This window comes from Netta rufina (assembly GCF_964035555.1).
Source record: "Netta rufina genome assembly, chromosome: Z".
NCBI classification, from domain to species: domain Eukaryota; kingdom Metazoa; phylum Chordata; class Aves; order Anseriformes; family Anatidae; genus Netta; species Netta rufina.
In genome coordinates, this window is record NC_140126.1 from 55,694,693 (window position 1) to 55,722,303 (window position 27,611).

At 32.9% G+C, this 27,611-nt stretch overlaps 1 protein-coding gene across 1 annotated transcript in view; it reads right to left on the reverse strand.

The window, feature by feature from the left end:
- FBXL17 (F-box and leucine rich repeat protein 17) overlaps nucleotides 1-27,611 on the reverse strand; it is a gene marked incomplete at its 3' end in the record, with an annotated part of 315,190 nt that overhangs the window by 79,751 nt on the left and 207,828 nt on the right. The window contains exon 7 of the mRNA XM_084304715.1: nucleotides 19,862-19,938. Within this exon, the coding sequence (XP_084160841.1) occupies nucleotides 19,862-19,938 (77 nt within the window). The remainder of the gene's footprint in view (nucleotides 1-19,861; nucleotides 19,939-27,611) is intronic.

Consider the following 27,611-nt stretch of genomic DNA (forward strand, 5'->3'; position numbering starts at 1 on the left):
TTTTCTAACAGCAACATTCATACAGTAAAAACAAACAAACAAACAAACAAACCAAAAAAAACGTCTCAGGAAGACAGAGTATTTGGAGGTGAGTACACAACTTCTTCACACACACTTACTAAAATGCCATAAAAATCAAACAAGATCATTAAATTAGTGTCATTCACACCTGACCAGTTAGTAAGACTCCTGTCTGTAGCAAATACATGCACTATTATCAGATAACAGTTATCCTTCCATAGCTATTTCTATTCACAGCAGCCCATATTTCAACATTTTACTGAACAGGGATGTTCTCCAGAACTGTGTCTGCAGTGAATAGAAGTAGGACTGTCAATGCTGTTTTGTGAACATGGGGCGTGGAGACATCTAGCCTTAATTTTTTAACTGCTGAATATCATGAAAACAGCTTGTTTTCTTCAGTACCAGATAAATTGATACTTCAGTATAGAACATTCATTTGTAAGAAAAATGTTTCCTACAATACTAGAAATTGGTCTTTTCCCTTGTTAATTCAATGAACACTTTATACTTGTCTAAATCGTAAGGCAGAAATCTGCTCAAGAATCACTGCATGTCTGGAAAACTGTTCCATTTGTGGAAGTATCCCATCACAATTATTACACTGCTTATTTGATAAAATCATCATCCTATTTTTCAATTCAATACATGTGTATCCCCTGGAGACTATGAGATATAAAAGTGATGAAATCGAAACACTGCTGACCAGTTATGTTACAATTCCATTTGCAAGCTTTGCTTAGGTAAAGCCTGAAAGGGGCTTTGGCTTTACCCTAGTAAGTGCTGTGATGGCTGTTTGGCGGAAAAATAAAGACTATCAGTAACAAAATATATAATTTTCAACATATAGTTTTCATACTTGATAACTGTTTTATTTCTTCTCTTCCAGTTTTCATGCAGCTTCCTAACATTTGCTTATTCGCTTGTTAGTGAGGCTTTTTATTATTCATGAATACAGAACGGAAATATTGCTTTAAAAATACTATGATTTCAACTTATTGCAGACCTCACTCATTGTACGTGAGTTAAGATATGGTATTAAACCATACTGCTACATGTGAAGTAGGTCAGAGTGTTACCTTGCAGATTGTTCATGATACAGTATTGGTTGAGATAGCACTAGAGTTCTGGTTTTCCTGTCTACAAAAGTTATAGCACAATAATTCAGGGTATGAATTTAGTAATTATACTTTCTGCTTCACTAATTCCTTGACTAGACAATTATCCTGCAACTCAAAGTATGCATAGTCAGTCTTGCAGTCTTGTCCCACACGCAGACAACCTAAAGCATTTGAAGCTCCTTGACTTGGAAAGTACTAGTAATAACAGAGGACATACACTTCATATACTTTCTGTTATGCAAGCTACACATGACATAAATACCCCTAAACATCACATTTCTTTTTTTTTTTTTTTTTTTTTCCTAAGAGAAAGTAGAATACATGGAAAACTGACAGCAGTCAATTTTGGAATCTGTCTTTCCCTCCAGGTAACAGGACTGGGGAGACAGTTAAAAAGCAGAGGAGTAGACTGCATCTTTAAGAATTAATCTTTTTTTTTTAATCCTGTCATATATTTTATATTTCCTCTTCCCTCCCCACTCTGCCTTCCTCTAAACCCCTCTTCCTTCTGCAAAACTTCTCTCAGTTACTGACTTTATTTCCATACAATGCTCAATTCCATTCTGTCTCTGACCTATTCTGATATACCAAGCCAAGCCAATAATTATATTCAGCAGAGAGAGCAAATTGTACCTTATTTTTTTCACTAATACCGTAAGTAGACAGTTATTATGGATCTCAAAACATGCACAATTTGTCCTTCCTACTGGAGAGACTAAAAGAGAAATCCACAAATGGCATTACCCACATGAAGACAGGATGAGTGGATGCTAAGCATGTAGCACTAGTGGGCAAGAATGAACCACCTGACTAACAAATACACACTGCATGAAGGGAAGCTGCAGAACAAAATGTCCTAACTGGCACAGAACCATGAAATCATGCCAGGGAAGCAATGGATTTTTATGTTGAGGCATAGGGACTTCAGAAGCGTGCTACCACTGAAACAAGATATAAAGAGCCACAAAAGAAAAAATTGTCAGGGTTCTTCCAATCCCATCACTTAATGCAGCCTTATCTTTCAAGTGTGAAAACCACAATAGCTTACTTTATCATTAATTTTGTTACAATTCTGCAGGAAGCTGAAGAGTTACAGAAAGGAGGAGTCTTGACCTGATAATTAATGCATATCTTTGCAAGAAATAACAGCCATCAGTTTTCAAGACAATAGAGAAGCATTTATGCAGGACGGATGATTGTTTTTTGTGCCTATATAGCGTAGCTGACATCTGGAACAACAGAAATAATATTTTTTTCAGATACAAAATATCATGGTCTTTCACAATGAAAATTGTCTGCTTCTTAATATCATAGGTTCTAATGCTTACTTACTTCGCTGGATGAGAGGGATTTGATAAGTCCCAAATAATTCTAGTCATCTATGATATCCAAAAGTGAAACTTCAGAAAGCCAATTTCCACAAAACAGAGAAAATAAATCCCTCTCTCTGCTGTTTGTATTTTCCAATCCTATCCTGGTAACTTCTCTCTGACTAATGCATTTGCAAAGCTTCTTACATTAAGCTATGTCCATTTTTCCTTCTGAAATGGTCAGTGTGTAATTTGTAGTCTAAAGCAGACATGCATTTTGTGCATAATTTTTCCCATTTATTTGCTGCCAGAAGCTTGAAGCTTATGTGTGCCTACAGGACGGAAGAGATACCTCCTGGACCTTGACAGCCAGCTAATTATTTCCCAGATTTCTTTCAATAAAGATTTTCCTAATATTCTACATCTTACTATACTAAATTTTTCTTTGTTCATAAATCGAACTAGGAAGCTTTTGGCTCCCTATTTAAACTATTAAAGTAACAGATCAATTTCTGAGCTTTCTCGTTCACATCCCTTTTGCATTCATTTTTTATTTTTGATCTTCATTTTCCTTTTACAATGTCACTCTGAGTACTTACAGTTTATAAGATCAATCCCTACTTTCATAATTACATAACACATACGTTTCATAATTACATAACACATAAGTATATTATATATCCCTACCACAAATGTAGTTATTTTTCCCACCTAACTTAGTTTTACGTAATTTTAGCCTATCCTTTTTTCAATAAGAACAAGGAACTGGTGCCAAAGATTCTAGACAGAGCAACAAATATTTTGTCAATCAATATTGCTCTGCTGGAGCTCAGATGCTACTTGGATAGACAGAAGTGTTTTAAAATGCCTGTTAGCTAATTCTACTTTTAAACTGACAGATTTAGAAATATCAACCCTGATACTCAGAAGAAGCTCTAGTTTTTAAATGCTAGATGACAATATTTCTCAAATCTGTTTAAATATTGTACGTCCAAGAGTTTTTGCCAAAGCCACAAATTCTGTATCTGATTTTAATCATATTACTGATATTCTAATTCAGAAATACACATGTAAATATTTAAAATAGAATTATACATCTTTTTTTTCCTATTGCTTTTTTGTAGACAGAAACAAAACCCAACCATGGATGTATTCTCACCCTGGTATAACAGCTAAAATATTGGAGTATTTGCTTTGCATGCCTCCACACTATGACATAAGATGGAAAAGAGGCACTTGGAAAAGGTAAATGTATGTACTAAGTACTAGAAACAGAAATTAGATATAAGCATGCACCCAGAAAGAACAACTTAAAAAAAAATTATCTCATCACAAAGAAGCCATTTTTGAACTCGTGATTCATCTGCTTCATGAACTAAGTTGAACCCAAGGGCATAAGGCATAGCTGATGAACAAGTGATTTAAATCTATACAAGCTTAGAAAACTTTCTGCAGGTAACAGTGGAAAATTAGAGAAACTATAATTTGAAAACAAAACAACACAAAAAGCATGGAGAGGCAGTAGATATGTTTGCTCTATATACTTAGTGCATAAAAACACGTGGTAAAGCTGATGTTTGCAATGCCACTATAAACAGAAAATAGAGATGGATATCTGTTGTAACTTTCAGTTTATCTTTATAAAGATAGTCTCAGAAAGCTACTGAACAAGCCCAATGTGGAGAAGTAGCTGAATAATTTATGAATGTAAATGTAAATAAGAGTGTAACCTAGTAACTCAAAAAAGTGCCTGATTCTATGAATTTGTAACTCCAATACCCTACCACTGTGTGGCAATTTTCCTCCTGTCAGTATTTGTACCACATGGTCTACAATATTCTAATTTTTTAAAAATACCAACATCTCTTTCTCTCTCTCTATTAATAAGGAAATATTCTGCTATTACACAGAGCTTTAAAAAACAAACGAATGAAAAATGCATCAGACATCAAGATATTCCATGTTAGAACATAGATCTAATTCTCTGCAACTTTTCTTCTTTAGAAAAGTTTTCTTTCTTTAGAAAATTTTAGAAACGCCTGTCTCATAAAGCATATGATCTTAAGAGAAACTTCTGAATATATAATACATATAAGCATTATTGTTCCAAATTTATAAAGTTTTCTAGTTTTTAGGCTTTAATCTTACTGGATATAAGACATTTAAATGTGTAAATTTGTGAGGGCTTACTGAAAGCACCCTTACAGGCTCCCTTTCCAGCAGCAACAGAGCAGCTGAACAGGGCAGGAGTTTAGCATTCAGTGCAGCGAATGAAAAGGATAAGGGCACGTACTTGTTTGTGTATTCTTTCAACCAAGTAAAGGAGCATGGGTGTTTCTCACACCTCATAACAGATATTCTGCTTACTCCTTCTTCTCCATTCTTGCAATTCTTTCTACTCCTGAGATCAAATTATCTACACTTGAATGTACGACTGCTTTCCAGTCTGGCTACTCCTTATTCCCGAATTACTTTTCTTGAAAATCTCATCTCAGAGTTCTCCAAGTCACAGACCACATCCTGGCTGAAGGTGCTAGCTAACTCCATATTGAACTGCTGGAGTTACCAACTCCTTGGACTGCTCTTCTTCTCTGTTACTACCAAGGGACATCAGCAGCTATTGGCAGCTTATGAGAAAGCTTGCTGTCTTGCCTGGCCCTCCAGAGAAAATGTGGTTTGGCTTTTAACTTTGGAGAAGATCAGAACTACCTATGTTGCGCCCATGAAAATGTCAGGGAAGTGAGAAGAGAACAGGTCTATGTAGGAGGGCACCCACAATCACATTCTGTATACTTTCTGTATACACTCTGACTGAAACCCAGCAATGCACAGCGAGAATTTGAAATGGTCACAGCTAACACTTATTTCCACTCCAAAACGTGGAATGTAACAATGAAGGTTGATATCTCCAGAACAGATCAAGCATGCATCAAGCTCATCAAAGGAGTTGAAAGCTGCCATACTCTCATTGTATACAATGTAGTAGAATTTGAAAATATTTTACACATCAGCTAAAATTTTGAAAAAGAAACGCGATCTTATTTTTTGTTGTTGTGCCAGAATAGCTCAAGGTTCCAGCTGACAGCAAAAACACAAGGATTTTTTCTCTAAATCTTGGCTGCACGTGTCATTTGCCATGACTGAATGGTTTTATTTTGAATTCTTTTACTTTTATTCCAATTCATCTAAAGCTGCTTTTATTCCCTACGTGATATCATCAGATGTTCAAGATTTAAAGTCTGTGTCAGCAAAAAAAAACAACAAGGCTTTCCATTTTTCACAAATCTGATGTGCACCAACTCTCATTCAACAAAAGACCTGTCAGTGGCTCCATTATCAAGTACAGTAATAAGCTTAACTTTCTGTGTGCACTTCTAAGCCACTTCCCATAGGAACTACACAAATGCATCTTTGTTAAATCCCGATTTGAGATTATGGACTTTTTATCTGCAAACTGTGAGGGGCTTCAAAATCTCTACTACTGGAATTTTTGGTAATCAGGTGAGTGACAATACACAAAGTTGCAAATATAGTAGAAAATCATGAGCATCTTATAAAAGGAACAGAGCACAGATGTGTGGATAGGAAATTTCATACATGTTCAGAGCTATGTGTAAATATAACGTAAAAAAAAATACAGGATTTTGCATGCCATCTGAAACAATGCATTTTACCAGAAGAACAACATAATTACTTGAATCTCCATGAACTGGGGAACTGTTTACTTTTGTGATGGATTGTACCATTAGTTCCACAGCTTTCAGAATTACTATTTTATTTTTTATTTTATTTTATTTTATTTTATTTTATTTTATTTTATTTTATTTTATTTTATTTTATTTTATTTTATTTTATTTTATTTTATTTTATTTTATTTTATTTTATTTTATTCCATTCTAGTTTTAATTTTTAAATACCAAAGTGCAGTTAGATAATTCAATGAGATTCAGGCACTCTATAAATTTGAATCATGTTTTGTACTTGCACATTTCTATTTCTCAAAATTGTTTACAATTCAAATATTGTTACATTGGCACCAGTAGCAATATTTACAATTGCATGAATAGAGGTAAATATAAGAGGGTGCACCTAATTTATACAGTCCATTTCCCTTCCATTAGAGACCTTCCTCTTCCTACAATCAAATTAAATGGTATTATGCATTAGCAGAGAGTAATCAAATTGTACTTTATTTTACCAGAAATACGACATAGTTAGCCTTGTAATTTTGCTTAAAAACACATGAAGAATGCATGTGAAGAAATTCACTGATAATGTACTTTATTTACAAAATGTTCAACCACATTATAAATAAGTCAAAAAAGTCAAAAATTATTTGAAAGTACTATTCAGTCCTCTTCCTTTTCCCTTAAAGACATCCTTGTAAGATGTGTGCTAAAGCCATTATTTTCATCTGTGATTATATAAGGAACAAATATAAAGAGTGTTCATTCAAGATATTTTTTTTCTTTGCATGTTGATCTATTCATGATTAAATGCATGCAAGTGCACACACAGCTGTTAGCAACCCCCTTCATGTAAGATCACAAAAAGGATTTTGTGTGGCTACAAAGTCAGGGCATCTTTTAGCCTCTCTTGCAAAACCTAACTGGCCATAAATCATAAGCTCAAGGAGAATATGGATTGCAGGGGGAATAGAGACCACTGTGAGTTAGGTTTCCTCTAGTTTGAAGGCTGTTCCTTTAGCTTGCAAGCTTAGTTTCAAGGTGTACTTGTATATTTATTGATTAAAGGACAAACAAGATTTTTCTTCCTTTTTTTTTTTTTTTTCCTTCTCAGTAATAATATTTGATCAGAATGGTTTCTTAATTCTCTTTTAATTATCTGACAAGAACACAGTACGATAGAGAAAACAAGTTCTGTTTACATAAAAATTGTTGAACCATGTCTAGGAAAAATAAAGAGCTGATCTGTCTTTCTGACCTGTTTTTCTTCTTCCCTGGTACATACAAAATAACCATCCTGCCCTAATCAAAACAGCTCCATGTGGGCCCAGAAAGAAAGAACAAAGTCTTCTGTAGAGTCATTCCATTACAGAGGCTTGTACTCCTCACATGTGCAAGTGACACCAAGGTCAAAAAACCCGCACCAGCTATCATTGATGAAAGGGATTTAAGTAAAATGTACAAATCAAAGAAATGGGAGTGCAACCCAAAATGTGCTACTGTGGTTAGTTTTTCCTTTTAGGAAAAAAAAAAAAAGGTTATCTCCAAATAACTTTCTGTAGTCAGCAGTTCTGGGTTCCCCTATGTGACCAGCCTGGAGGTTTTCAAGAAATGGCCAGACAGAGCTACAGCAGACCTGTACAGCTGCACCTGGGGTGCAAGGCTGACTCATGGAGGTCTCTTCCAAGCAACATTTCTATTTCTGTTTGATTGTGTTATAAAAATGAGTTTGACTAATGTTCATGTTAAATCTCTAATGCAGGAAGATCTGGATGTTTGACAAATTCTTATAACCCTTAAATAAGCTGATGAACAACTTCTGATTTCATTCCTGACATTTTTGTCTCCTCGCTGCTTGTTAAATTTGTGAAGAGTGTTGTTTTAAATAGCAAGCAGTGATTTTAAGATGCCTTTTTGTGTGTGTCTGTGGCCAACCTAAGGTATCTGCCAGATACTTAAATTAGGAAAATCCCATTTAAGTTGTATTAAATTAGGTGCTTGAAAAGCAAGATACACAAAACTAATTAGTTACTTATGAAAACACAGGTAAGGGAATGTGATCTTCTAGCATTGTTGACAAATTGATACTTAATACCACTTGAACTGGTTAAATAAAAATGAGTTACAGTATTTTTAAACATAAATTTGACACAAGATTATTATTGCTGATGCAGACCTACACTTTTCATCAAGAAACATACATGCTTCCATGCTTGAAGCAGAGACATACTACTAACGTATCTTCATATTAGAATTATTTACGCAAAACTTCAGGAACACTTTCAGAGCTTTCACATTTTGGCAGAATAGAAAATTTCTTCTGCATTTCAGAACTACTACCAGAACTACAAAGTTTGTAAGTTCCTAAAAGGTAGTTTAGTTTGTTATGGACCATATGAACTCTATTTAAAAAAGTTGAAAAACAAACCAAATCAAACCAAAATGAAAAAAAAAAAGAAAAAAAAACTGATCTAGAAGAAAAATAGAAAAATATATACAGATTTCTGAAAACTTTTAGAAGTTTGAAATACTGAATCATTATGTCTAACAGCTGATGTTCAAACATTTGGTGTCTAAACAAGTTGACATTACAGTTATGTCATTTATCAGTTACAAAATATATATAAAAATGAATAGGAAAATCCAAATTGCTCATTAAAAAAAAAAAAATAAAAATATTGTATTAAATTTGTTTTCTTACATAGCTCAAGAATTTCCTTCACCTATTTTTATGTCTTTACCTTTGTATTAGCAACCCTCTAACTATATACTTACGGACAGACTTTGTTAAGCATTTTTATAAATGCTTTATTAAGCATTTTATAATTAGAAGTAATACAGTTCAATACATACAGCTAAAAAATAGGAGCAATGGCACCTAGTCAGAGAACTGCGTATAAAGCAGTCTTCTTGTCTCAGTGTTTTGGAAAGATACTTGACATTTCAAACACTAAAATAATCCCACTTGACTTATCAGGAATTAAAATATATAAATTATAAACTACTTCGAGACCATTTCTTTTTTAATATAAAACTCTTCTAATCTTAGAAATAGACCAAACTAAAATTTTTATGATCATCTATTAATTTTTGAAAGCACAAAGATTACTCACTTTTCAGGCTATTCATGAAGTGAGTCATGCTGATGTCCCTACATTAGTAACAGAAGACTTTCCATATTCTTTTGTATTGTGGTGTGGAAAGAGGCAGCTAACAAAGACAACATAAACTTTTTTATATACATTATTATGTGGATAAAAATCAAATACTTTTTCATAGAAAAACTAACCCCAAGTCACCATAATTAAAAGAATGCAGATGTGAAGTACCACTCGTTCCACTTCATTACCTAACATAAAATATATTTTGGATTCATCCTCTGTTCTTAGGCAAGTTGATTAAAATCCATGTTAATAAATTTTTTACTGTTTTTGCTGTTGACTCATAATTACATGTTTGAAACAAATATGAATAAAAAATGATACAATCCCTACACATTGATATTTAAATATTGGGACAAAGATGCAATACTTAGACATAACAGATCTTTTCATGTGCAGATAGAATAAGACCTCATATTAAGCCACAAGGCAGAGATGCAACAGATTTAGAAATTGTTTCCACATTCTCCTTTTCATTCTTAAAAACATATAACCATTGAATTGTTTTCATTCAACATTTTCTTTATTTAAAAAACAAGGTTGTGAGCCAATATTTATCATATTGCTGTGATATTAGAGATTTGGTTTTGTTTCTATTTTAGTGAAGTACCATCAATAGTACCAGTAATTTTCTTTCAGGCATTTAAATAAAAATTAAATACATTTCTGGGTATTCAATCTATTGATGAAATTCCAGAACTATTGAAAGGATTAATGAATGGAAACTTCTGTCTTAATTTGAGCATTTATAATAATTGTAATATTAGCATTCCCATAACGTATTTGATAAAAATTTTTAAGATGTTTAGGGTATGGTCAAAATGAGCATTTCCTTCAGTAATCCGAGTATTACTGGTATTCAACAACTAGCCAAGAGAAGTTAAAAAACAGAATATGGAAAGGCAATCCTAACATCACAAAATTATATTTTTAAAAACACAGTTTTTATTAATTTTGTTGAAACAACAATATTACTTGCTATGAATTGTAAACAAATGTTAAGCATAATTAAGCATTTTGAAATTAAATCTCCCTTATAGATGCTGCTTGATGAAAATAATCACTTATTTAGGCAACACTGAAGTAACACGGTAATTTTGAAATATAATTTGTTAAAATATATTTGACAGTTCATTAAGGGGCTCCTACAATTTAGAAGAAATAAAGTGAAACTGCAATCCAGCATAGAAACTTAAAAATATGGTGCAACTTACTACTTGCATGATTACATATATCAACCAGACTTCTGTATTGTATGTGATTAAATGCAAAAAGACTCAGTTAAATATTTTTCCTTTCATTGAGTTCTGTTTTCTCTCACTTACAAAGGATACAAATGCTGTTTCTAAATTTAGAATTATGAAAGGTACTATTACATATTCCCACTGAGGGAATTGGGTTTTACAGAAACATTTTTAAAGCAGCTAACAATTATTATTATTATTATTATTGAATTACATCGGTATTGCTATTCTATAAATTAAATGGTCTACGGGCAAATTTTACATGAATTCAAAAGTTCAATGAATTATATATAAAACTAGATCACAGCAAGAGATAATGAAAATAATTATTAGTGTTTACCAGAAAATATTATATGTTTTAAACTTTTATATTAAATTATATTCTAACCAAGAAAGAAAATAGACTCCTATTAAATACAAGTTTAACAGTTGTTTTTCTCAAGTCTTTCTACCACTGTCTGCAAATCAAATATTCTGTTGGGAATCGCAGTGTGAAATTAACAGACGCCGTTCGAAATGAAAGATTAGAAAAAAACACAAAATGACAATACATATCTTTAGTAGTTTGAGAGGTTAACATATTATAAATATTAAAATATAAATATTAAAATAAATAAGTAAATAAAATTGTAAGGACCCCCAGTGATAATAACTATAATTACATGGCTTAAATGTAACTAATTTGTTAGCACTTTAAATCAGTTTTGAGTTGCAAATAAATTCTTAGATATAATAACTGTGTGGTAGCTCACGAAAGATGCACCTAGAGGATCCATTCAATACAAGAAATAAAGCTTTATGTTATTTTGCAAAGGTCATATAAAACAGGAAACACAAATTTGGCAGTATAAAAAGTTCTCTCTCACAAGAGAACAGATCCTGGGTCAAATGAAAGTTCAATATTATAATATAGTTTTCTAACACAGTAAATACAGTAAATGAATAAAACAAGAGCCTAAAAATGTATTTCTTGAAACATATACTGAGGTTTTGGCCATTTTAATTCTTGTTGTATCAGAAAAAAAAAATTGTGTGATGGTTCACAGAAATTTTTTCAAAGATTAACTGAAGCACCTCTAAAGATAAAATAGCTCAAAATTAATGTTTCTATTATGGTGGATAAACAACTGTCAAGTTTGTCACCAAGGAATCAAAATAACACGCCAAAATACTGTTAAAGTTTCCCACAGAAAAAATTAAATGAAAACAGCAGTATACCTGTGTATCTCCCTACAAGACAAACAAAATACAAAGAATAACACAACTCCACTTTCCACATTTAGAACAACCACCTCGGAACAAACTGTGTATAAATCATAGGCTTCTGCTCTGTGCATCCTGATCACTCGAAAGTGTATCTACATTCAGCTTCCTCCAACTGGCTATTATGTATGCTACATTCTTTTTAAGGGTTACAGGTTAAGGGGTACAATCCAACATCTAGAATGACAAGAAGTAGTTGGGAAGTTTCTCTCATCTCATTGTTTGAAGAGAAAAACCTTTATTATCTACCGAAGGACAAAGGATTTGCAACTATCTGTTATTTGAGAAATATGCTGTTGCTGTAATTCATCTCACTGTAAGGGTCATGAAGATGCACAGTAGTATCCCAAATCAGCTTCTAAAGAAAACTGCACGGAATTTTCATGACATTCTTAAAACCTATGCAAAAGATGTTTTCTCATAGTTATGAATCACATACAGTGCTAAAACTTAATTCAAGTGTTCTTTTTTTTTTTTCTTTTCTTTTTTTTCTTTTTTTTTTTTTTTTTCTTCAGTAATTACTTTTGAAAAAAATCTTATTTGGCTTCTTTTTAATAACTACTACTCTTGAAAATTCCAGACAAGTGACTAATGGACTAATGTCATCTATTCACTTCACTCTTTACAGAACTAAAGATGTCTTCTGATACTAATCAGAATTCTGATACTAAGACTAATCCTCAAATACATGAGTATACTTCTATCTTTCTTTCCTATAACTCTCCTCTCAGTTTCAATGTTAACAAGAACCTTTATGTACAGAAAAACAAACAAACAAACAAACAAACAAAAAACAACAAAAAAACAGCAAGATTGTATATATGAACAACCAGTCATACCTACACTTCAATTTACAACAATACAGAAAACGTAAAAAATGAAGACATACAAGTTGAAAAATGTCCTTACAAAAGCTGTATACTCTGAATTTTTTTCTCCTAGTTAGAAAGAAATGCATAGAAGTTCTGAAACACAAGAAAAGACTCCAGATCTTCACTCTGTACTCAACATGAACTGTAATGCCCTAAATAGATGAAGAGATAGTAAGTTATATTGCAGATTGTTGATTTGTTAAATTCCATAACACTGTCAATTCCTACTGCTAGAATAAGCTTTCACTGATCCTTACAATTACAACAGTTTTGATAAAAGAAAGAAGTACCTGCTGCAGAATTCTGAAAGAATATAAAACCAAACAAAAACACTTTACTACTTGTTAGAGATTATGTCAAAGGAAGGAAGTAATATTAATGCTTTCAACAGGGTACAAATCCACTTACTCTTTAATTCCTACAGATTACTACAAGTAAAGTCGCTGCCCAGACACAGAAAAGGAACTCATAAAAAAAGAACCTCAAAATTTGGCATTTAGCATTAAAAATCCTGCCAATTTACTTCAATGAGTTCAGGTTTGTGAACATGTAACTAAATAAATCTATACATTATTTATAATTAGACATAATTATAAATTATAATTAGAAATTATCTATAATTTATACATAATCTATATATTTATCTCTATATTATCTCTTTCTATATTTTTCATATATAAAAATAATATTATGTATATAATTTGGTAATAAAATAGTCAATAGACATAATATTACAGAGACAGAAACATACATATATAGATAATATAAATAAATACTAAAGATGAAAATAGAGGCCCTAATCCTGAAAAGATTATCTGCACACTTATCTACAGGCATGAACATAGTCCTCAGTGTGATTACTGTTTGCATGCCTTGAGCTATTAAAGGACTATAAGACAGTAGAAATTGCATAGGATAGGGAAATATAACAAGGGAGAAATCAGTTCTGAGAAAAAAAAATAATCAAGGGAAACCTGGAACTAAATATGGCAGTAATTCAGAATAATTTTGAAAGGCAGAATGAAAGCTATATTATTTAAATGATTAAGAAAGAGATTGCAAACAAGTGTGAGGAGGAACTCTTTAACACAAAAGGGCATTTACTATGTTCCATTTTGTTTATCCATATGTGTTGGGTTTACACCACAAATAATGTATTTTCTTTTTGAGTAACACTGTACAAAATAGAAGTTATTTTAAAAACAGAATGAAATTCATAAAGACAAAAATTCAAAATTAGGAAAAGTATAGTTTTAGCAAGATCAACCGATAGTGAGAATTGCTAATCTAAGTGAGAAGCAGAAATGAAACAATCTTTATTACTCAGAGTATGCTTATTCTTTGTGATTTAAAAGACTGAATACTGAATACTGAAAGAAAACTCAAGACATTCGCATGGGATTTATCTGTACTATTCATAAGAAGACCTGATCATCTGATAATTGAAATATATATATATATATTTTACATAGATAGCATACATGACCTATACTATTAAAAACCAGTTTAACAGCATCTTCAAAAACTATTTTAACATGATTTGAGGTGTATCTCACATCTCAGAAAAGAATCCAGTTATTAAAAAAAGTACAACTTCCAAAAATATTTTATCTTGTGGCAATTGGACTTGACTCAGCATAAACACTTATTCCTCCAGACATCTATTTTTAACAGCTATGTCCCATTAATATTTTTTTTTAATAAAAATGATATAATTCAATTATAGTTTTCTGAAACTGTCTTTTTTTTTTTTTTTTTTGCTTTAGCAAATGCTCTCATAGAAAAAAAAATTAAAAATCAGCAGTATGAGAAAGGAATAGTCACCATTTTAGAAAACAAAAAGTCTAGAAGTATAATGAACTCTTTTTGAATATTCAGAGTCTTAAAGTTATCTGTAAGATACTACTGTTAGTCAGGTCCTTGTGCCAAGCATTTCGTTTGAAAAGCTCTGTGCTTAATAACTAGAAATAAAGAATTTTAAGTTAGGCAAAATCCAGAACTACTATGTAGTGGAAATTGTTCAAGAAAGACAAACTGTCATCTTCTGCAGGTTACATGACAGCAATCATTATGAGATAAATATATTCCCTAAACTGTTTTAACTGCACTTCTATTAATAAAAGTTTGGATATTTATTTATTTTTTTTCAGAAACTTCCTAAGTGATTTCTCACCCTACAGGCTGATTTACTGATTTACAGACACTTCCATCCAAATTCAAACTTGAAAACCTTTTTTGTTTGTTTGTTTCTTTGTTTTTCTTTCCCCATAGTGGAAACCTATGTTTTAAACCTTGCTTGAAATGATTTTCTGCATATACAGACAAAAAACAAACAAATAAACAAAAAAGTGTGACTATTTTTGTAACACTGAGGCAAAACATTTGAGACTTTTATATTTTCTTTACCAGTAAGTGCAGTTTTTTATTTTTTAGTAAAAAAAAATAATCTTTTTTTCTTAGTAAACTTATGCTTAGATATTTTTGCAAGAACAGGTTCTTAAAATATCTAGTCCTGTTTCACAGGCCAGTTTCTTTTCATCTTTGAATACAAAATCTTACTTTTGTGTTTCAGAGTGCATAGCACTACACACCCTCACCCAACTTTATAGATAATAATTTACTTAAAACAAATTCCCAACACTAAGGATATCAATAAAACCCAGAATTAGGGCATAAAATTGAAAAGACAGTTACACAATCCCGTGTGTGACTGCTGCCCTAGCTCACTGCTATACATCTCCACATCAGCCTAATTCATTTGACACATAGTCTCCCCACAGCTGAGAAATCCTAGCTTTCTTAGTAGTTCTTAGGAAAAGCTTAAATACAAAACCGCCTATGTTTAAGTAATGTTATGGTTGTGACACAAATCAACAAAAGGCAGGAAATTCAAAGATAACAATGACACTCCATGCTTAATTCATGATTGTTTAACAAAAGGGCAAAATGATATGAGGAACTAATGTCAGCTTTGACTTCACTCTGTCTGTGTTCTTGGGCAAACAGGTGTTTATCTTGGAGATTATACTAATTCAGACCCCCCTGTCAATCTATGTAAATGCTAGTGATTATTTAGCATTTAACAATACGTTGGATGTAAAGAAACCTTTAAACTGATATTCAACATTCAAGCATGCTACATTCTAACAAAAATCATTAATAAAATTGGATTTTTAGAAAATGATGCTAGACAATCATAAATAAAAATATAATCCTATAAAGTTTTCAGAATTCAGCAAAACAAACACAAACCTTTTGTAATGTAGTGTAAAACAGCGCAATACTTGGTTTTACTGAGGTTAGTAACTCTTAGCATCTACTCATACTTCAAAGTCCTCTTTAAATACTCTTCTGTCTTTCTGAATAACATAACAAAATGTTTTTCAGCAACATGTCTAAGAAAGTAATGCTTCCTATATTATGAAGGCACAGAAGTTTTTAATTAAACCTGTTGGGTTCCAAAACAAATTTGTATATTCTTAAATATTTTTAAATACTAACGGCATATAAACAGGTCTGTTAATTTTGCTTACTACTTTATTGTAGAAATTATAATAATAAAGAATGAAATTAATATGACAGTGAAAATTGCATTTCATAGTTTTCCCTAGAGTATGCAAAATCACCTCACACATACGTATGTATTCCACTAATTGCAGGACAAAATTTCAGAATTTACAGTTTTTGTTGTAACTTCTTTTTCTGTAAGTATTTTATTTTCTAGTATCTTAAACGAGTCTTATGTCTCATAAATTAGCAATAATTTTTTTCTTTTCTTTTTTTTCTTTTTCCAGTTGAACTCCGAAGTGATCATGTCACAACACCAAAATACCTGGGTAACCACTGTAGAATCACCACTGAAACAGTTTCAGAGAGCTTTGGAAATCCCCCACCTGTATTCCATCAAGCTGCAAGGAATCTGGCTACCAGCCCTAGGTACACTTTAAAAATTCAGTGAAAATATGTATAGTAACAATTTAAAGTTAGTGTCAAGATTATTATTTTCAAAGCAAGAACCTCAGGAGTATCCAGGCCCTTCAAACAAAAAAGCACAGTTACACATGGCTCTATGCTTCCACTCAGTCATGGCCTCAAAGATAATTGGCCACTATATACACTTCCTGGTGGAGCCTGAACTGTGAAGTTACAAGTCTTTGTAAGAGACTTAAGTCTTTGTAAAGATACCACATAAATGATCCCATAAGTAGTCAGGCATATGCTTCTGAGCTCATTTCCTCTGCTTGCCACAAAGCTGGAGAGGACATGAGGGCTTGGGAAGCTTCCGAGGAAGAGAATGGCTGCTCCTTTCCCTTTGTAGAAGGGAGGCAACTGCTTTGATAAATGAAGTTCAACAACAAACGGAACCCACAGCACTGTAACTAACAGCATCACGAACAACTGCAAGAAAGTCTTCCACTCAAATACCATGGAATAACTGGAAAAGGAAGAAGGGACATGGGTGAAGGTGGCTCTACACTGCAACAAACTGTAAACCAAATTTTCACGTGCTGTCACAATTTAATCTAAGGCAGAGTTTTGTCTTCCTCACAAAGCACAAATCATAAATGCTATCTTGATACAGGGTCCATTTCATGTTCTCAGATATCATGAACAGAGGAACATAATTATGAGACTGGCCTGCTGAAAATAATAATGATAATTAATCTTAATTACAGTATCAAAACTCAGTTAGTATCACAACTACTTGGCTGAATTTCTTGGTGATCCTCATTAAAATAATCTGATTTTTAAATGAATAGTAAAACCTAATATTAACACTATTGACTTTTTTTTTTTTTTTCAAAATCCTAGTAACTGAGTGCAATAGTGTTGAGTCACTACAGAATCCAACACATTAGTGACAGGTGAGTCCATAAAAGTCAACAGAAGCTCAGTTTGCATGACCAGGGTTGCCGAGACTCATATGTCATTCTGTGAAATGCAACTTACACTTTCTATCTGGTCCTGGAGATTTCATATCCCTTCTCTCCATTTTTCAATAAGACTTTCCCTATCCTCAGTTTCTTTGCATCAGTTTGTCAGGGTGTGTTTCCCTTCTTTGGGAAAAATCCTGTTTTCCTCTCATTAATTGCAGCCAATGAAAGGTGAAATCAGTCTGAGAAATCTTTGACCATGAAGATGTGGATTCCATTATTTCCATTACACTACTCCATATATGGGTGTCCGAGTCAGCAGGGACAGCAAACAGAGCTAGGAGAACTATAATACACAAAGGACAGTATCACTTCCAACAGAGGTCCCATACCTCTGACCCTATAGCAGTGAAAAGAAGCAACTCTACTCTCTGTCACTTTGTGTTCTACAGATAATTCCCCTCCCTGAAATTCCAGCAGATTTTTCCCAATCACATAATCACAAACTCACTTTGGCAAAGTGATAGCAAGGCAAGAAAACCGGCATTTTCAAGTTTGACAAGATCTATTCTGGCAGGCTGCCAGACATGGCAGGCTTTCACAGCACGGGGTTGCAGGGATTGCCTCTGTGAGCAGAGTCCAGCAGCTGCCCCATGTCAGAGCAGAGCCAGCTCCAGCTGCTCCAAAAGGGACCTGCTGCTGGCCAGAGCTGAGCCAGGGAGTGATGCTGGGTGGGCTTCTTGGAGAGCAGAGTTATGGAAGGGGAAGAACTGCTGGGTAACAGCATCTGGTAGAGTGGGGTGAGACAATGTGTGAGAAACAGCACTGTGAACCCCACGGTGCTGCAGGAGGGCAGGAGGTGCTGCAGGCAGGCAGCAGCAGTTCCCCTGCGGGCTGTGCAGGGAGAGGCCCCTGGTGGAGCAGGCTGTCCCCCTGCAGCCCATGGGTCCCACATGGAGCAGATCTCCACGCTGCAGCCCCCCCATGGGTGGAGGAGCCCCCGGTGGAGCAGGTGGATGTGGCCTGGAGGAGGCTGCGGCCCATGGAGAGCCCCCGCAGGAGCAGGCCCTGGGCCGGAGCTGCAGGCCGTGGAGAGGAGCCCACGCAGGAGCTCTATGTCCTTATCTCAACCCTTGAGCTCTTCTCTCGTATTTTCTCCCCCATTTTCTTTGAGGAGGGGGAGCGAGAGAGCAGTTGTGGTGGAGTTCAGCTGCCCAGCAGGGTAAAACCTCTACAAGTGTGCTGAATTCTGCAGAGCAGCCTACCTTCGAATGCACCCATTCTAACACCAGTATAATGCAAAATCTGAAGGGGGAATAAAGGAATGAATTTGCAACCACTGGAAAGGTAATTTGTCAGCTTGACACATTAATTCTTTATAAAAGGTATGTGCTAAAAAGTTAAAATAAAAAAGAGTAAACGAGAAACAATCAGAAAACTCATGACGAACATCTCAAAGATACAAAAGTTGGTAAATCCTACCAAAATTTTGGCATCTAAGTGGGAGTTAGATATTTGAGAATATGTGCTCATTACAGAAAAAAAGGCCTCTGCTGAGGTCAGTATGTTATTTGAAAGAAACACAACACCAACAAAACAAAGTAGCACCTTCAAGCACACCTAAGTGCTAATAACTTTTCCTATATTAAATACAAATTCTAGTGTTTTTTTGTTTGTTTGTTTTGTTTTGTTTTAAAGGGGATCATCATATTCGTTTAGCATATATGGCCTGCAATAGGCAACAAATCCACATTCATACAGATGCTAGGGTGTATGAATGTTTCACAGCATCTAGAAATGCACAAAGACTTTTGGATTTTCTCTCAAATGCTTTTCTGGTTTCAGGACAATTGAAAGAGCACAATACTCAGTCTGCCCAGTAACTGCCAATTCTGATAAGCAGTACTTTACAGCATACACATGTAGTGACTTTCACATCTCATAACACAGAAAGGGTTGTTAGGCATTGGAATAGGCTGCCCAGGAAAGCAGTTTGGTCACCATCCCTGGAGGTCTTTAAAAGACGCTTAGATTTAGAGCTTAGTGATATGGTTTAGTGGAGGACTTGTTAGTGTTAGGTCAGAGGTTGGACTAGATGATCTTGGAAGTCTCTTCCAATCTGGATGATTCTGTGTGATTCCGTATGATATTATAAGCATATCAAACATTTTTCATACAGTTCCTATTTTCCCATGGGTAAAGTTTTGAAAATGTGTACCTATGCATTTCCAACAGGTTTACATGAGTCCCTGTACAATTACAATAGAGTTTAATCTTCACAAAAACATAGATACTGGTATATTACATACCATAGTCGGTGATCTTACACGATACTAAATACAGTTCCTTCAAGTTCCGTCCTTCTTTGGCAATCACCTCCACACATCTGAAAGACACATACAGTGAAATCACAGTTAAAGGACAACAGATAATTATTAAATAGGAAGTACTCAATCCACAACTTTAATGTGGTGCACCTCAGTTGCTTTGTTTTGTAAATTATTCCATACAATTCACTGAAAATGCATATGACAGCATGAATGCACATTAATGACTAGTACACTGGAGAACTGTATAATTTTGCTCGTTATTTACTACATTATTTTATAATGCTTTTATACCAATATTCCCATAAGATAAGTTTTTCAACGGTGAGTTGCTTGAAATATATATGGACAAATCCTTTGGAAAATAAGAAATATGTTCATTTGCATTTCTGTATTATAGTGTAACTTTGGAAAGTTTATTTTGCAAGATTTGAGCTTTAAGAGTTTTCTTTTAGACAAGACCTATAAATGCATTGTAATGCAGAAAAATGACAAGAAAATGCAATTTTAAATTAATGTTTGCATTTCTTCAGTGATTATAGCAGAAGTCAGCATGCATCAGGTCATGAAATGCCACCAGTGTTACAGTGTATACAAGCTATGGGGGAGGTTTAGGTTGGATGTTAGGAAGAATTTCTTCATGGAGAGGGTGGTCAAGCATTAGAATAGGATGTCTAGGGAAGTGGTAGAGTCCCCATCCCTGCAGATATTTAAGTGATATATATGTACATGGCAATGTAGAACATTGTTTAGTGATGGGATTCAGTAGGTTAGGTTGATGGTTGGACCTTGGTGATACTGAAGGTCTTTACCAACCTAAATGATTCTATGATTCTAGAGTAGCTTGTATAGATGAGAAGACAGCTCATTTGTTTGCTTTGCTACAGCTATGATGCATTTGTAATGAAGCACAAAAGTTTTTGTGTTAATCCCATTCTTTGATTTCTTGCGAGAAAGTAATAACAAAATTAAAATTGTCTATATTAACGTGTTATTTACAACTGCATTGTTGAAAGCACATCACTCAAAACACCAGTTCATAAAATATATTTTCAGTCCCATTAATATAAAATGCACCAATTCATTAGATCAGGTAAGGTGCCTATTGTGATCTTCTCTGCACAGAAATATTTTAAAAAGTGTTTTTCATAGGGTAAATTGTAAGAATTTCTTCTAATCCTGTTTATCTGTTATCTGATCTTGCTATACTGTTTAATTTTCAGATTGATTACCTAATCATCTATTCTGACTCTTAAATCAACATTCCTACTATACACAAAATCAAATTACTTGCCATTTGGTAAAAAAAAAAAAAAAAAAGGCTCTTGCTGAGCTTGTCTTAACATTCTAGAAAATACACCTACATCCTCAAGGACCTTCATCTCCACTGCTACCACTAAATTATCTACCTATCTGATTTTACTGTTCATGCTGCCAATTTTAGATTTTAAAAGTAATCACCTAATTCTTATAGCTTACAAAATACAATAACTTAATCATAACCCTTTACATCTATTTGTCCTCTATCTTCTTTCTCCTTCTAAAATCTAAAATTGAAAATAACTACTACTAATAAAATATCATGCCTCTAAAAGACTTCTTTAATCATGGTTTCTTTATTGTTATTGTAAACTTTCAGAAGACCTTTTGAGCACAGTATTTAGAAGATTTTGGCAATACTTGTTCTTGGAAAACAGATTTTCATAGGTTATGAAGAGCAAGTATGACAATTGTTTTCCTTTAGAATTTACACCAAAACTGTTTTTAAATATAAACTACAAAGAAAACCTATCCATCATTTTGAAAGAGATGCTCATCATTGTTTACTGGCTAATAGTGATCAACTTGGCCATGAGTATTTTTTATTATTATTTATTCCAGAAAATAGTTCATTATAATGTTATAATGAGACTTTATTGCTGATATTAGCATTATAAATTAATGTATAATCATATCCTTTAAATCCTCCAGATATTGCCAGCTCTAAGCTTTTTTTTTTTTTTTCAAATGGCTTGAGTGATTTGAATCCTCTTCTTGAAGTCTAAATGAAATACTGCTTATTTCCTCCTAACTGGAGAAAACACAAACATACAAATACATGCAAACAAAAACAGAAACAACAACAAAAACAAAAAACAACTTTACAATCTTCAGCTAGTTTCATTATGTAGAAAAAGAAAAAAGCAAAAAATATAGCTTTGACCTCTTCGTTTCTTTTTTTTTTTTTTTTTTTTGAAAACAGTTAAATTGCCTAACATCTAAAAGAATGAGGTAATGACACATCTAGTTTAGAGACGAAAAATGTTTAATATAGCTGACATACTGAATTTATAAATTTCTTTATAAACCTTCAATAACCTGCATGAATCAAACTAATTTCAGTTTTAATTTCGATTATCCCTTCTATGGATTATGTACATGTAAATTAATTTACACATTAAATTAACTTAGGGACAGAAGAAACATTTTATATGCCTCTGTTGCAGAAAGGGCCAGACAATACATAATTGTTAGTAACAACTGATTTCTTTACAACAGAAGGAAAAATAAGAGTAGTTGTATATTTATTACTTTAATCTTTTAATCTTTGTTAAACATGACAGAAAAGAAAAAGGGTAAAAGAACAAAATGATATTAACCTTTTCCAGAAAGCAAGGATCAAGTCATGATAACTTTGTTGTTATAATCCATCAAAATTATATCAGGTTATTGTCATATCTATCTTTTTGAAGTCTTCATATTTACTATTTTTCTGAATTAGGCAAATCTAGGGTGGCATGTGTGTGTGTGCTTTTAAAAAGTACTAATTTTAGAAGTATTAATTCTTTTAAAGTATGTCTGTAATACCAATTTTAAGGTCCTAAACCAAAATAAAATTCAGTGTAAAGAAAAAGACTAATCTTAAACACATCAGCAAAACACGGGTAAATAAGAGAAGCAAAGTTATTATTTACAACAAAAAATATGTTTTAAATAATTTTATCTAATATTTAGCAAACAACAAAAGTGAGCAAAAATAGAGCCTAAAAATCTTGGGTCTAACTCCTATTGCCAGGGAGCTAACATGACACAGTAACAGCAACTGTGTGCCAAGGCAGAGAGAAGACCTTTTTCAGTCTCCAAACTCAAGGTGACTGTACAGATTTTTGTCAGCTCACCATATCAGTTTTAATAAAGAAATATGTGAAACATCAAGAAATAATGAAAGTTACAGGGACACAGGTATTTCTCTTAATTTTTCCTCCAGATTTATTAAAATGCAAACATTCTTACAGTAAGAAAAGTAATTTTTACACTCAAAATAAATTACCAACAATAAGCAAAGGGTTCATTAGCTAAAGGGCTAAAGAAATAAGACTAAAATTTGAGCTTGGAATAAGCCTGCATAAGAGGTGACCAAAATGAAAATCTCTTTCTTTCTTTCTAAATCAGTATTATTTAGAACCACATAAGACATGAAAACATCAGAGCAGCGATTATGAAATATTTATTTTATGAAGGAATTGCTGACTCCTTTAACCTGAAAATATTATCTAAGAAATTTTTATGCCAAGCTTTCCCTAGATCCACACGATATTTTATGAAGGCTGTTCTCAGATAGACCGATGTGCCATTCAGTTTTATTGCATTTGATTCCAAGAGTAAGAAATTAATATCACACACTATGAAATTTCCAGAGCAAGAAAAAGTGAAAGAGCAGAATCTAATTTAATCGAAAAAAAAAAAAAAAAAGCCAATCAAACAGTATTTCAAAGACAAAGAATAAACTAACAACATACCTACCTAAGGCTAACACAAACTGGAGCAACAAGCTTACGGATGTTTGTGAACAACTACAGCTTACATACCACTTTGATGTTGAACACAGCAAAGTTTAAGTGACATTCATAGACTAAGAAACCTAAGATATCCGCTTACTATAATAATTTCTAAAAATCTCTTCCTATTCAAAATATGAAACAAATTTCAACAAGAAAAATGTTTTACTACAATGTTACTAAGATTACAGCACTTTCTTTCAGGAAAAAAAATAATCTCAATATGGGTTAGAGAAACTGTGGAAATTTACATGCATTTACTGCTCTGCCCATTTGTTTTGTATACATGACCAGGTATATATATATATATATATTTTTTTTCTTGAATGAGTAAAAAATAACGGCATAAAGTTCCTCTGTAAACAAATCTCTTCTTCAAAAGTAACTAAACTGCATGATTGAGAAATAGATAAAGTTACTGATAACTTCAAATTTAGACCTATAATCGTGGTGGTTCCCACATGTAAATCTGTGCAATGAATCCACAAGTCAAGGTTTCTGATGTTCCTTGTAACGCACAACATAAGAACATACAAATAACAGCAAAATAAGATGAATTAGAAAATGAATAATTCAAAAAGTATTTTTCTTCTCTATACCAACTGATTCTCAAATTCTTTGACTTGCTTAAGTTTAATGGATTAAACTATGCAAGCTTCCATGTACAAGAAAAGATTCAAAAGATCTTTGAATTATGGGAAATAATTGTCTTTTCCATATACATATACAGTTTTTATGTTTTCGGTTGGATTCTAAAAACACTGGAAAATCACATTTGTGACAACTGAAAGGAACTAATGAGAAAATATGACTACAGCATTCATGATATAAGTGGTCCTGGGAGACCTTGTTACAGTTTGAGATGCTTTTCATCCCTGAGTGAAGCTAATTGGAGTTGCCATACACTGGTTAAGAGATCACAATTGATGAAAGTGTAAAAAAGAAAATAAAAAGAAAAGTACCGTTGGAGACATATTAACACACTCCATTGGTAAGATTAAAAATGAACATCAGACTGTTTATAGGGCTTCTTTGCATTTGCTTGTCTCTAAGCAGAAAAATGAACGCTTCAAAATCGCTCTTCAAAACATAACCAAGACCACCACTGGCAACAAGAAGTAATCTAGGAAAGAACAAGAACACTGAAATATATAATGGCAAAATAGAGACCTTTAACTAAGAAAAAATCTTCTAACAAGTTAGTATTTCAGAGGTTAAATTCAGACAGAGATGAGCAGCTGCATATAAAATAATATTCATAGCCATTGGTTTTGATGACTTAATTCCTATGGAAGGTAATAATGCAATATAATAACCAATTCTCTCCTACAAGAAAACAAAACCTCTTAGCACAGAAAGCATGTGCAGAATTTTAAGAAATGGATGTAATCTTAGGCCTTCTGCACTCAGAAAGAATAATGGGAAGGAAAATAGTGAATAATACATATAGAACTATATAGAACTATATATATAACTGAATATATATATAGAACTAATATATAACCAAGAGTTCTGTAAAGCCTTATAACCCTCATAAAAATAAATGATAACTTTACATGCCTATAGACACCTACCTGTGATTTGGGATTCTCCTATATTGATTATCTTATTTACATTATGAACAACAAATCTCTTTCAAAACATATATTTTCTAATACTTCGCACTAATGAAAGGTATGATTTTTACTTTTCTTTCAATTATCCTGGTACAAAATTTTTACTGCCAGTTTAACATTCCAATCACATTCAAATTATGTATTTTTAATTTGAACATCAAGAACTGCATCTATAAGAAACAATATTAATCACAGAGACAACAAAACAGGCTAAGACTTTCAATCAAAAGCACAAATGGAACTTGAAAAGCAGTTTTCATCTAGAACCAATATGCAAAGTGTCAGTAGTTACACAAGTTAACAGCAATTATCTTAGGGCAATCATGGAGTTCTGATTAGCAGGGCAGTATTCTTTAGAAAGTCAATGTAATTTAAAATTAGGTTCACCAAATAGTTTTGCTACTTAGAGCTCAGGAAAAAAAAAAGATAAGAATTTTTTTTTCACACTGGAACTCACGAACTACAGAGGTAAAGTCAGACAAGTCCCGCAGCGTCTGCTTGTGCTCTGAGCTAGTCAGATGTAAGTAAGTTGCAATCAGAGAGTTATGCAGATAAATTAATCAGCAGTGTGCTCCAGCTATTATGCCCTGTCTTTCAGCAATAAATATCTATTTTCAAATATTTATTAGTTGTCTTATCTAAAATTAAATACCTTTAAAATTCGTGTTATTGACTGTATGTAAATCCAGCAAGCAATTAAGCTGAGAAAGGAGAGATTTAGCAAATTGTTTAATTTCTCTATCTAGCATTTACATGTAGTAGTATTTCAGTTGGCCTTTGATTCCTTTCTGACCTGGAGGTACTAGATATCATAATGGATTCAATACAAATTAACAACTTTAACAATAATTTTATTCTAAAAACCACATGCATCTGATTTTCCACAGCAAAGCATGCCAAAGTTCACAGGATATATCTCTGGCACAATCTCTGAGTTTTCAGGCACCATGTTTTTAATGGTATCTCTTATTTTTGAAGAATTTAAAAATACTTTGGAATTCAGATTTCAGATTAAGAGACTCAGTTGATACAGCACTTCAAATAGTTTCTTAAATTCATTATAACTTGTCCACTGTCGTAAAACAAAACAAGTCAACAAGTTAACCAGAAACAAGACAATGCACATTTCTTAGCAAGCAATATCTATAGTAAGTATTATACATTATAAGTATACATTATAGGTATTATACTGTATAATAAACATCATACAAACAAATAATGACTTCCTTTTTCAAATGTTTCAGTTTTGCCTTATTGCCATAATACTCATCCAAAATAACAAATACAAATGACACAAGGGAATAAAAAGGCACAGTTGTGCCACTTCTTGCAAGCAAGAACAGGGTACCTTACTTTGTCCTGACCTTTTAGAGATTATGTTTACTTACTTTAGGCCTAGATTGGTCCTGGAGTTACACTGGCCTCAGTTTTGTGATTTTTATTTTATTTTATTTTATTTTATTTTATTTTATTTTATTTTATTTTATTTAAAGTAACCTTATGCCATCTCATTATGGTATAGTATATAGGATAAGAGTATTCATAATTTGTTTTTCATGTATGTAAAATAGCATTATTTCCTCAAAGAAACCTTCCAAGTTTAATAGTAAAAATATGAAATGGGAACTGTACTTTTGTGTACCAACTTTCCCCAAATGTTCTTTATGCTGTCCTTTTAGCACGCTCAGATAAACTTTAAAACCCATAAGAATGCAGAAAAAAAAAGTCACTTTTTAGAAAAATTATAAAAGGTGAAATGTTCAGTATTCATACAATTCTGTACTTCTTGATGTCAACAAGGACTGCACATTAAATGTATCATATGGAAAAAGGTTTTGACATATGTTTTACTTCCATATGATAGAGGTTAACATGAATTTCACTGAGTTTTGCAAACAGGCAGCTAATCTGTTGAGACTTCCAAATTTCGTTTACATCATTTATTTTATTCTAATCCAAATAAAACCATAACTGCTACCAGTTCTTCTTTTCTACTTTTGAGGCCTATCCTTTCTTAAATGACAATGTAGATAGTGGTCAGAGTGATGTGGACTAAAATGGACTTGAATCTCCTGAAAACTTGAAGAACACAGCAAAATCTCTGCCTCAGTTTCTTCTTTCCAAAGTGCAAACACATTCTATAAATCCATTTTTTTTCCTTGTGTGTTAAATATAAGCAGGTAAAGGCTAAGATCTGTGAATACCTAAAAACCTTATGTAAGTTTGATAAACATTCTCAATCCTATTCCTATGAGCTATAGTATTGTTAAGAATTATCATGTTCTAAATTTATATGAA